The sequence below is a fragment of the Sparus aurata genome, chromosome 19, assembly GCF_900880675.1.
Source record: "Sparus aurata chromosome 19, fSpaAur1.1, whole genome shotgun sequence".
NCBI lineage: Eukaryota > Metazoa > Chordata > Actinopteri > Spariformes > Sparidae > Sparus > Sparus aurata.
In genome coordinates, this window is record NC_044205.1 from 19,620,977 (window position 1) to 19,632,775 (window position 11,799).

The 11,799-nt window shown below is 41.7% G+C and overlaps 2 protein-coding genes across 6 annotated transcripts; one reads left to right on the forward strand and one right to left on the reverse strand.

The window, feature by feature from the left end:
• The first annotated feature begins 84 nt into the window (after positions 1 to 84).
• On the forward strand, positions 85 to 4,386 carry lypla1 (lysophospholipase 1). Its single transcript, XM_030398694.1, has 9 exons — positions 85 to 470; positions 644 to 675; positions 799 to 864; positions 1,054 to 1,101; positions 1,197 to 1,267; positions 1,378 to 1,451; positions 2,634 to 2,735; positions 3,689 to 3,865; positions 3,951 to 4,386. Exons 1-9 carry the CDS (start codon positions 402 to 404, stop codon positions 4,008 to 4,010), a joined length of 699 nt encoding a protein of 232 aa, XP_030254554.1. The 5' UTR covers positions 85 to 401; the 3' UTR covers positions 4,011 to 4,386.
• Positions 4,387 to 5,199: 813 nt separating this feature from the next.
• LOC115570244 (regulator of G-protein signaling 20-like) lies at positions 5,200 to 11,215 on the reverse strand. 5 transcript variants are annotated; one of them, XM_030398698.1, is made up of 5 exons: positions 11,092 to 11,215; positions 9,875 to 10,035; positions 7,475 to 7,558; positions 7,130 to 7,364; positions 5,200 to 6,137 (listed from the first exon to the last, which is right to left on the reverse strand). In XM_030398698.1, the coding sequence occupies exons 2-5, from the start codon at positions 10,030 to 10,032 to the stop codon at positions 5,949 to 5,951; spliced, it is 666 nt and encodes a 221-aa protein (XP_030254558.1). In that variant the 5' UTR covers positions 10,033 to 10,035; positions 11,092 to 11,215; the 3' UTR covers positions 5,200 to 5,948. The 5 variants fall into 5 exon arrangements, with proteins under 5 accessions (XP_030254558.1, XP_030254560.1, XP_030254559.1 ...); XM_030398700.1 differs by having other exon boundaries at positions 11,100 to 11,117; XM_030398699.1 differs by lacking the exon at positions 11,092 to 11,215 and adding an exon at positions 10,407 to 10,998.
• Positions 11,216 to 11,799: the final 584 nt, after the last annotated feature.

An 11,799-nucleotide genomic window follows, 5' to 3' on the forward strand; every position in this document is an offset into this window, starting at 1 on the left:
GATGAGGATTTATCGTTTTAAACCAGCGCTCATTGACATTTCACCCAACCAATCTCTGCTTGGCATTTGTAAAGGAACTTTAATGACAGCCAATCACGTTGCGAAGGGGGCGGACCTACGAGGCGTACCAGCGCTGCTGGAAACGTGCTAGCAGTTAGTGTGAACCGTCGGTGTATTATTTCCCACAAAATTCAACTTCCAAAAAGAAATTCCCGACTGCCAGCGGTGATACGAAGCGGAGGTACCTTGACCTCCATATTGGCTCGACATTTGTCCTTCAGCTGGGTGGTATTGGGCAGCCAGAGTTGGCCGGACATCGACACATATTGACAGCGGAGGATATCGTTATTAGCTAGCTTCACGGCTAACTCGTCCCGACATATCAGCTGCCTCAGCGCTGTATGTGCGGCAATAACATGTCAGCGCCTCTACCTGCCATTGTGCCTGCTGCCCGGAAAGCCACTGCGGCGGTGAGTTAACCCGACGACACTGACCTCTAGACAGTTCAAGTTGGACAAAAAGCTGCTTTAGGTTTCTATTAACTACCCAGCTAAAGACACACCACACTGCAGCCAAATTCTGACATGTTTTAGCCTGTACCTGCCTGCACCTGGGCAATTAAGTGTTGTTGTTCTTGTTGCAGGTAATTTTTCTGCATGGCCTTGGTGATACAGGGTACGTGGAGACGGTTAATTTCTCTCATTCGGTGCAACATTATTATAGTCTGTGAGTTGTTGAGCCAAACACAGGTGTATGTGTATGTGTATTAAACATGTTTGATCTGATCCAATATGACAGGCATGGCTGGGCTGAAGCTTTCGCAGGCATCAGGTTACCACATGTGAAATACATCTGTCCGCACGCGTAAGTATTCAAAGCAGCTCAGGTATTTTTTTACAGGGTGTCTGCAAGTGCTGGGAAAGTGAAAAGGGCACCTGTGTAGTCTAGAATTAAGGGGTGTAAATGTCTGTAAAACTTGTTTACAGTCACAGCAACATTTATATGTTGTGTGCAGTGATGCCAAATTGTGTTACTTTTCTCCCTCCATTACAGCCCCACCATGCCTGTGTCTTTGAACATGAGAATGTCCATGCCTTCCTGGTGAGTGTCACAGTATTCAGACTTATTTGAATATACAGTGTGGTTGTCATGTACTCAGTGAGCCCTCTGGTGTTTTTCTTTCTTCTGTTATACAGGTTTGACATCTATGGGTTGAGCCCGGATGCAAATGAAGACGAGGCCGGTATAAAAAGAGCATCAGAGAACAGTACGTCTATTCATATCTTTGTGGACTAAACATAATTAGGAATGTGCTACCGTTTGAGCTTGTTTACTCATGAGTCAAATGGAATATTTGTTTCTTTAATCTCGCCACAGTTAAAGCCTTGATAGACCAGGAGGTGAAGAATGGAATACCTTCCCACAGAATTATCCTCGGTGGATTTTCACAGGTAGGTGTGGCATGTACGCAGATGATGTGTTACATAACCGCGTTTTGACTGTGATTCACTGCAGCGAGGTATTTGAATAACAAAAGATGCATACACCTATACTGCATGTGCACTTTCATGGGGCGGATTCTTTAAATATGATTGCATATATTTGAATAAAAGGACATGCACAGATAGAATGCACAGGTTCACTATAGCATGCTGAAAGAACAAGAAGGCAATTTATTAAAACTGCAAATTTGAAGTGAAGAAACTCAAAACTTGAAGGGGTGTCAGTGGTTGATTCTGCTGATAATAAGACGCAAAGAGGAAGTAACAAAACTGCAAACAAAGCTCATGTCAGTTTAGTCTCCATTGGAGTCCACAAGTATTTTAAAGCTATTTAAAGTGAAACACAAAATTAAAGTGCAATTTAATGGATGGGTTAGAGTTAAAAGATCTGGCGGAAATGGTGAGTAAGATTCAAGCAGGAGTAATGTTTGATATTTTTGAAAATACGTATCTGATCTCTGGCAGAGAGTTAAATGAGAGGATCAGTTCCACCTTCATATTTGTGTGCTTAATACATAGCTACAGCCAGCAGCAGCTTAGCTTGGAAGCAGTACTGCTCGTCTGGCTCTGTCTAATAGTACGAAATATCCACCCACTAGCTCCTCTAAAGCTTACAAACTAACATGTTATTTCTTGTTTGTTTAATCCGCACAAAAACCGAAGTGTGAAAATGACAATTTGGCATCTATAGTGGATTATGTGCAGGACCATTTCTTTACTCTGAGCAGTTGCCAGGCAACTAGTAGAGACTCCACGGTGGAAGAAAAAGACAGGCATGTAATCCCCTGAACTTTCAGTAAAAATCAAAGGGTCAGTACTAATATGAAAACTTGAGAGTTGTGATTCAACAGACCGGCTGTCCATATCGTTTTTGTGCAGTTCAAGCTCTGCACAACCATTTGCTGCGATAGACCATTCAATTTGAACACTTAACTGCAAATGAACAAATCTGAAATTAGTGAAATCACAGAAAAAAGACAGATGGGCCTCTTTTGTCACACATTAAGATCCTAAAATTAGCACCGTTCTTTGCTGTCACGATGCTGTTTCTTTTATGCTTTTTGTCTGTTAGTTACAGACACAAAAGATATGTGCCATGGCTTTTTTCATCAAACGTTTTTTTTTTTTTAGGGTGGAGCACTTTCTCTCTACACGGCTTTGACAACTCAGCAGAAGCTGGCTGGCGTGGTCGCTCTGAGCTGCTGGCTCCCGCTCCGCAACTCCTTCCCTCAGGTAGAACAGTCACGACACACACCTGTCTGTACCTGCACAAGTGTCTTACATGCAGATTCTGAAATGAACTACAAGGTACTTTCATCTTGTTATGAAACCGTCTCGGTTTAATACTGATGCCTCATTATGACCTACATAAGCAAATGAGACCATTGGCTATTTCTGTATAGTTATTATAGTTTTTCTTAATGACTTTCACTTGGCTGGATTTAGAATTATGTGGGTTGGCACTACGACAGAGTTTACTTTGTTTCACCCCTCATTTTTCCAAAAACGACGCCACAATCAACAAAAAACAACGACAAAAAAGTTTTTTTCTAGTAGCTTCAACAAATACTCAAACATACGATTAAAGGATTTGTTTACCTTAAAGTTCAAATTCATCATTCATTTCACTAGAGCTGCAAAAAGTGTGTTTACAGATCTTGAAGTTTACTACTGCATATGTGAAGGCACATAGTTACAACCTTTTGACTCCCTAAAGGATCTAATAAATTGCAATATGGGTAATTTAGCCACTAGAATGCACACGTTGATACAGCAGAACCAGAGATACTACCCTTTTTTTTTCCCACACATTCTTATTTCTTTTCAAAACCTGGTGCTGACATTACCACTGGAGACAATTTATCAGATACATTCAGCTTCCTCTGGAGCCACAAAAGGCTTTGTTTTTCTCTGTAGTAATATTCCCCAAGACCTTTTTAAAAAGACTTTTATTTGTAAAACTGGCAGCGTTAACCTTTTAATCGAGAAAATACTCAACCACGAAAATACAGCCCTAAGCACCACACATCTTTGAATTGCTCTAAATTATAAATAAAATTCCCTCATTTGTCATGTTATCGTGAACTATTACATTAATTGAATTACAGTTAAGGGATATCCCATAGCCAAATCATAATCCGTCATAATCAGATGATTATGATAATCCTAATCTCTTCTATTCTCAGGCTTCTGCCAACACTGCTAACAAGGACATGCAGGTCCTGCAGTGCCACGGGGACTCCGACCCTCTGGTCCCCTTCATATTTGGCAGCCAGACAGCGGCGAAGATGAAAGACCTCATCAATCCAGATAACATGGTCTTCAAGTCGTACAGAGGTCTACCTCACAGCGCCTGTCCAGAGGTCAGTGTGGGGGAAACTCTCATTTAATTCAACACTCTAGTTGCATTCTGTATTGTATATTTTGTCTTATTGTGTATCCATGCAGGAAATGGTGGACGTCAAACGTTTCATAGAGAAGCAGCTTCCTCCCATCAGCGATGAGTGAACTCAGGAGTAGCCGCACGACCGCACAGCACCATCAGAGTCCTTCGGGCCTCAGTCCAGCGAGACTTTGTGGACTCGAGGAACCACTGACTTACTTGACAACAAAACCACGCTGCTACTCATAGAGCCAGACAGGACAGAGGCTACATGTTAGCCCGGGAGAGGCATGACTGTAACGATGCTGCATCCTGACTTTGGAGCCACACAGTGTTACAGTAGAGTAACATTAGTTGCTTGATTGTTAAGCTAATTGCCATTGAGACAAGCCATTTCCTGTAGGAAACGTATGTATTGGAATACCTAGGGCTATACTTTTCGGTTTATTACATACTATCTCACAATAAATGGCCTGTTGTTAAATTTTTTTTTTTATTAATGTAGCGTCTGTGTAGTAGTGCTGAAATTAGTTTCTTAAACGATAAATTAATTTGTTTAAGGCCTTTTTATCAGCAAAAATGCCAAACATCTTTTCGCTTCCAGTCAGCCTCTGAAGTTTGAGTATTTCCTTCTGTTTTTAACGATTGTAAATCTAATATTTTTGTCTTTGGATTTGTTGTCAATCCAAACCGATTTCAAGACATCAACCTGGCCTGTCATAGCACGTGATGGAGATATTTCCAGTGTTTTTAACATCCTGTAGACTTAAGAGTGAATTATAGAAAAAAATAAAATGTTAAAGGGGCAGTATGTAAGAATTTAGTTAAAACATTCAAAAACTAAAATCATCAACAGAATGTGAAAAATAACAGTTTTGTAATAATGGCATCACTTGATTATGTTGCAGACAGGTTGGCATGCTAACCAGCTAGCCCCAGTCAAATGCTCCTGTGCTAGCAGTGTAAACACCAACACACATCCAGTCCCTGAGCACATAGTCAGAAACGCTAGCTGCATGTCAAATTGAGCTAAATAAGGGCAGCTGCAGTTGCTTTGAGTAATAATTTAACAAATGGCCAGTTCTTACATATTGCACCTTTTCATTTTCAAGGAATGAATGATTTGCAGCCCTAATGTGTAGAATATTTCTTAAGTAACACAAAATCTTAACGTAAAGCATTCTCAAACAAAAAGCACATATGCATCAGTCACATTAAAAGCAGCTTAATATGCAAGCCACATGTGAAGCATTTCCAATTGTGTACATCTCCATATGAAAGAATATTCTGTGAATGAATGAACGGCAAAAAAAACAACATACGATTGTGCTTTATTAAATTTGTGAGAATTGAAATAGCTATTTCACACAAATTCCTTTTTAAATACACAAATATATCAGTGGTCATGGTCATGTATTCAGTGTCTTGTTCCCTGTTTTGTTTAAATTAAATATAATATGACTAATATCACAGTATTGAAACACACAGACAAGATCTATTTCCGGGTATCAGCTCATTGAGTTGTAAAAACGTTTTTTTATCTTTGAGAAGAGCTGAAAGCACCAACATGTGAAGTCATTGTCGCACCATTCACGTTAGACCAAAGGTGCGAGTGTAGAAGATCTTATTCCAAGGCACTTTCCTTCTTCTTAAGTTACTGTTAAAGAAAAACCTACTCGTCTCTACAAGAACTGGATATGCATTAAGGCTCACAATATACCTAAATACAAATGCAGTGCTCACAGATACATGCTTTCCCTCCATTAAACAAGGTAGAAAAGTGCAATGTCAAGCGCTAGGGAATATATAAAAATATAGATATGTTTTGAACAAGTAACGGATGCTGGATCTAGCATTTGTTCTTGTTTGCTCCAAGTGTTTTGGTAAGCTAATCGTGGGTAAATAAACAGCAGTTACAGCTGGATAAAGACCAGTTTTAAGTAGTGTTCATTTTCCTGTCTGTTTTTCTCTAGCTAGTAGGCATCCAGCAGGAACACAAAAACTCCTTCGGGTGGGGACGCATGCGCCATTTTTGAAAAGCTAAGTGTGTGGCAGTGGAGAGTCTATGGCTCAGAGGGAGGCTCCTCGAGGCTCTTGAGCAGATCCGTGTACGCGGCGGAGTTCATGTAGCGCGGGTACGAGTCTCTCTGCATCAGCGTGTAGATCTGCAGCTGAGCCTCCTCGAACGTGTGCGAGGTCGGCTCCAGCATGTTGCGGTTGATCACCTCTCGGACGTGCGAATCCAAACTGACCTGGAGAAGATAAGCGGATAAAAGAAATTGTTACGTGACGTATATGATGAAATGAGATAAAACCCCAAATTCATGGGTATGTGCACACCCAATTTCTTCACGTTCTCCTTCAGTCACTTCTAGCTAGCTTGGACAGCATTGACTTTCAGTGCTCAAAACCAATTTTTTTGGACGCAGTATGTGAAAAACCACCTGTTTGTTTAGCACATTTGTTGGAATAATTGCGAAAATGAGTTCCAACAGTATGGGGAGTTGCGGAAAATGTTGGTACATGACTTCTTGACTCAAGTGTTAGGCGCGTATATGGAGAAACATGGGAGAGAAAAATATAATGATCATATACTGTATGGTGGTATGACATTTAGGGAAATACATTTGTTCACGTTTGTAGATGAGAAGACAAAAGCACTCTCATGTTTGTGAAGCTACAACCAGACCCACACTGTTAACTTAGTTTAGCAGAAAACTAGACTGTTTCTCTACAAACTTCTCATCAGTCCTACCTACTATAACCTCTAAAGTTTACCAGTTACAACGCTTTATGTTGATTTCATAACTTGTGCACAAACAAAAATCAAAAAACACCAAGTCGTGGTTTCTACGGGAGTTACATACTCTATGCTAGGCTAAGCTAAACGATCACAGGCTCCGTCATACGTCACAAGCAGCCAACTTTTGCTCTGAATAAATATTACTGTGTTTTTAGACTTTTTTTAAACAATAGGAGATTACAAGAGGAACTACAGATAATTTATTTCACGAATAATGCCATTATTTACAGTTAATGTCAGCGAATGTCTATAGACCTGCCAGAAAATGTCTGTTCACATTAGAGGACATGAAACTAAAAAGGTTTGATTTTTTTTTTCTTGATAAAAAGCTGAAATTGCTTAATGTTCAATCAGTTGATGACTAATTTACCGTTGATCGATTAACAGATAATTTCAGCATTATAGACGTAGCAACATGCACTCCTGGCCTCGGTGGCTCACCTCTTTTGGGGAAAGGATCGAGATGAAGTCCTCGTAGATTTGACGGACTTTCTCCTCCACCACAGTCTTGTTGGTCTCCTTTTTGAGGTCCTCGCAGGCGAGCCAGAACATCATGTTCTCCTCGCTGAACTCTGTCCGCAGGAACTGCCTGAAGCAGCTGCGACCCGCTGCACTTTTCATCACCCTTTCAAATGACATTGGCCAGGAGCGAGCGTCTTCCAGAGTGGGCTTCAGACTGAGAGACAAAACAACAGCGGGTGCGTTGGTTCATTGTTATTGAATCCTCTCAGTAATGGCACATCATGTTGAAATGTGTCTTGGAAGGTCACAGTGCTCAGTCGTTACCTTTCTTCACAGTTCGGGGTTCCCTCCGTCCTGTGCTCGAATGTGGACCTCTGTATTGTCTCGTCCTCGCTCCGAACAGTCAAACTGTAAGAAAAAACACAATGAAACAGGCCATAAATAGCTCATCATCCAGTTTTGATCCCACCAGGATACTGAACACTTTAAATAACTCTTTTCTTACTAAATATAATTCAGTGAGTTAGAATGTGCACATCAGCCCCAGTAAAACATTATTTTCTATCAGCCCACTGTGCCACATGATTGGCCTAGTGGATGAATGTTGTCAGTTCCAGCTTGAAATAATAGAACACAACTGGTAGATTCAGGACAAATCTCCAGGGAACTTTGGGAGCGTTTGCGTAAATACTTAAGTGTGTCAATTGTCCACATCTTCCTGTGGGGGTCTCCTGTGCGTAATTAAAATGTCCCCAACACCTGATGGAGCAGCTGGCTGAAGACTAATTGGCTCAGGTGAGAGCCGTCCCATCTGGGAATGTGGCTGTTGTAGCCGTGTAACAATTACGTGAAATGGATATAGATGGAGAGTCAAAACCTATTACTCATCCCTGGTGGAGTGAATTAACATGGCCGTGTTCTGCACACAACAGGTCGGCCGCTCTCGGAGGAAGCACAAGTAAAAGGTTGATGAGTCCAAAAACAGATTAACCCCCCGAGGCCTCCGTCCGATGAGATCAGCCTGGGCCACAGGACCGTGTGTTTCTGTTTTTCTGGAGATGATGGTGAGCGCTGAGGTGTGTGGATGGAGGCAAAAAGCCACTAGTTAGCTGCGACTACAGAATGAGGCCGAGAGGGACTTCAGATTATAAAAAATGATGCAGTTCATTGCTGTCACGTTACATTTAGTTCTTCACAAGTACATGATGTGTGATTTTCCACAGGCTGTTACAGAAAAAATACAGATCTGTGCACTAGAAAACCAGATTTGTGCCAAGAATGTGCAGATCTTTTAATGAATGGTGTGTAACTCGCGTGTTATGAAAAATATTCCATCCACCAGCAGCCCTCATCATGCAGCATGTTCTTTAGTGCCAGCATTTTCTGAAGAATGAATGAAAGACTTGAAATCTGTACATTGTTCAAGTTAAAATAGACTAGGCCCGCAGCTAATGGTAACATTCATTATTGTTTAATCATTTTATCTGCTGCCAACTGTAGCTGCTTTGAGCTAGTTACCTGTGCAGCTAGCAACACAGAATGGGAGTTAGGAGCACCTGGGGAGCATTGGTGTTTACACTGGGAGCTTCGGACCAAAGCGAGACAGGGCTAGCTGGTTAGCATGCTAACTTGTGTAGATTTATTGCAACACAATAAATAGAGTCCTTCAAATGCTGGTGAGGACTTGTAGTTTGTATTTTTACATTTAACTTTCTGGAAAAATAAAGATCTTCTCCTAATATTATCTATTTTAGCGGGGCCCCCTGCAGTAACTCTGATGACCCCTGATCATCTTGTTTTGCTAATTAGCTCGTTCATTAGCTATGTCTTTTGCTAAGCCCAAAATACTGCCATTTGATCCAAAAGTTTTTACCTCGGCTGTTTGAGCAGAGAGGATTTACAGCAGTTTAACTATCAACCAGAGGCAACCAGACCCCCTTAAAGCTCCCATAAAAGTGGTGCTTTATATGTTGATGATCAGTGTCCTTATAGTAAGGGATATTAACAACCTGACTGTGTTTAATTTGTTTAGGTATAAATTAGGTTTTCGTTGTTCTGTTCTTTACTGTTATTTATATTCTAAATAAAAAAGAGTTTTTTTACATCATACATAACAGTGATGAACACTGGTTTCAGGGGCCCGCTGGAATTTTTGCCCAGTACCCCAACAGACTCTAGAGACGCCACTGCTGACAAACTACTTTTAAGATTATTAAAAAGGTGCATTTTCTTACCCGAATTCCGCACTTGTCATTTTTCATTTTCAAATGTGAAAACCGATAAACAAAAATAAACAAAAGTCCACTGTGTAAACATGTTTAAAATCAGAGCTTTGCAGGTCAGACACAGGCTACATGTGCGCCCCTTTGGTACTTTGGTCACCTTTTTTTCTTTCAAATCTGGGCCTAAAAGTGCTGGCTGACAGGCCTGATTCAGGGGTTGCAAACCCCCGTTGGAGACCCAGGTACTACAGCAGCTGTGTGATCTGGTATAAATCATAAGGTGGTAGCAAATGAAGAATATGACAGTTATATAATAAGTGAATTGGTGATTTACAGCAAATAAGCACCCAAAACTATCATTTGAACCCTGAATACAGCCAGTAGAGGACTAGATGATGGCAAGGCTTCCCGGTCTACACTGAAAGGGGCTCTTAGACCTCGCGACTCCTCGCCTGTCTCCGGCCCTGCTGTCTGTGTGGGAGGACGGTGGAGTGTTTATTACCAGGAGCAGCTACAGCAGCAGCACCAGCAGAAGCAGCAGGCGTTTGAGGCGTTGGTGGGGGTGTTTCCCATACTGTGGCGCGCTTGGAGGACACTGGCAGCTGCTTCCTGATGAACCTGCATCTGTCTCTTACGCATCTCCACCCGCTCTGAGCCCATGGACTGGAGGAGGAGGAGGAGGAGGAGGAGGAGGAGGAAGAGAGAGACCACAGTGAGAAAGATGGAGGAGAAGGAGGAGGAGGAGGGTGTGGGGGGGATTCACTGGAAGATTATTACCGCATTAAGCTGGAGCATCACACATGAACATGAGGAGATTCAAGAAATCAGAGGAGACGTAGGATCTGAGAGGAAGAGGGAGGCCTTATCCATCCATTCTCGTATTGACTATTGACAAACGTACCATCTGAGGTGGGGTCAACTTCTGTGCAGCCTCAATAGACAATCGACGTTTTTAAAAACCAAACAAATGGTGCGTTCAGGTTCAGGTTTTCATGCAAAGCAGCTCGAGAAAAGCCAATGGCAAACGTCCCTACCGGTTTGTTGGATCATGCTGAATGTCAGGAAAACCAAAAAACTGTGATGAGCAACCACCTCCTTCCTCTCTCCTCCTCCTCCTCCTCTTCCTCCTCCTCCTCTCTCTCCCTTTCTCTCTCTCTCTGTCTATGAGGGGATGAGCAGTAATGACAGCGACAAGGCGTCACTGTTGGACCGCAGCAATCAGCATCCATCAGTCGCATCCATCCACGGAAGGATGCACACACACGCACACACACGCACACACACAACTCATGCACACTCATGATGGTCGATTCATGACAAGCAGCCCGAAGGAAGCAGCGTGCAGCCATTTATAGAAACATAATGAAATGATCTGATCAGATGAGCTGATAATTCAGTCAGAGGGATTCATCCTCCGAGCAAGAAAGAAAAAAAGAAATCTGCAAATATTCACGTTTGATCGGTGATTTTTTTTTTTTTAATCATCATTTTCACGTGCACGAATTGAAGATGAATCATACAATTTCTGCTTGTTGCGAACATCCAACATAAAAGATGCTCCAGCATCCGAACTGGATCCCTGAAATTCATCCGCTTTTATTCTCCATAAAAAAAAAATAAAAAACAGGGTGAGAAAAAAAAAAATATGCGCACAAAGACGAGAGAGCCACTGATCCAACACACAAGCCGAGAGTCAAGTGATAATAAACGTGTACTCACTGTGTCACCATGAATGCCAGAATACAGGTGATTTTTGGCTCGATCACATCCGTCTGCCTCGACTTGACACAAAACACTTGGTCTCCTCTCCGCGCATGCGTATCCCGCCAGTGTGAAAAGATTTTTTTTCTGTGCGTGCTCAATGTGCGGTGTGTTACCGCAGCACACGCTGATGATGCCAGATGACATGCACTGCAAAGATAATATTTTGATTTTTATGCCACTGATGAATGATTTGGCACTGTGTGGAGATTGAGGATTACAGATATTGGGATCATTTTCTAGTTAATCTTAAAATAACCTCTTTTTTTGCTTAAATTCCATGAAAAATCATTAGTAAACCTACATGAACATTTGAATGTATCAATATTTCAAGGGAAATTGTTCATTTTGTAAATGCATTTCCTTATAAACTGGATGACGTGAGTGTCTGAAAACAGCTTTTAGATGCCAAGGCTGTGAATAATTCAAACGAACATCTGGAAAACCCCAATTCCCACATCTGCAGCTTCACCTCTCCCTAGGAGCACAGGAGGCCCAGTACCGCCTGAGTCCACCAGAGAGCAGTAGCGACCCGTTCAAACATGTCAGGGCTTGTTGGGATCTCAAAGGATGAAGTAAATAAGAAGAGAGGAGTCAGAGAAATAAATTGAGAGCCTGATTAAGTCAAAGTAATAAACACAGAAACTTTAAACCTTGTGTTCTCTG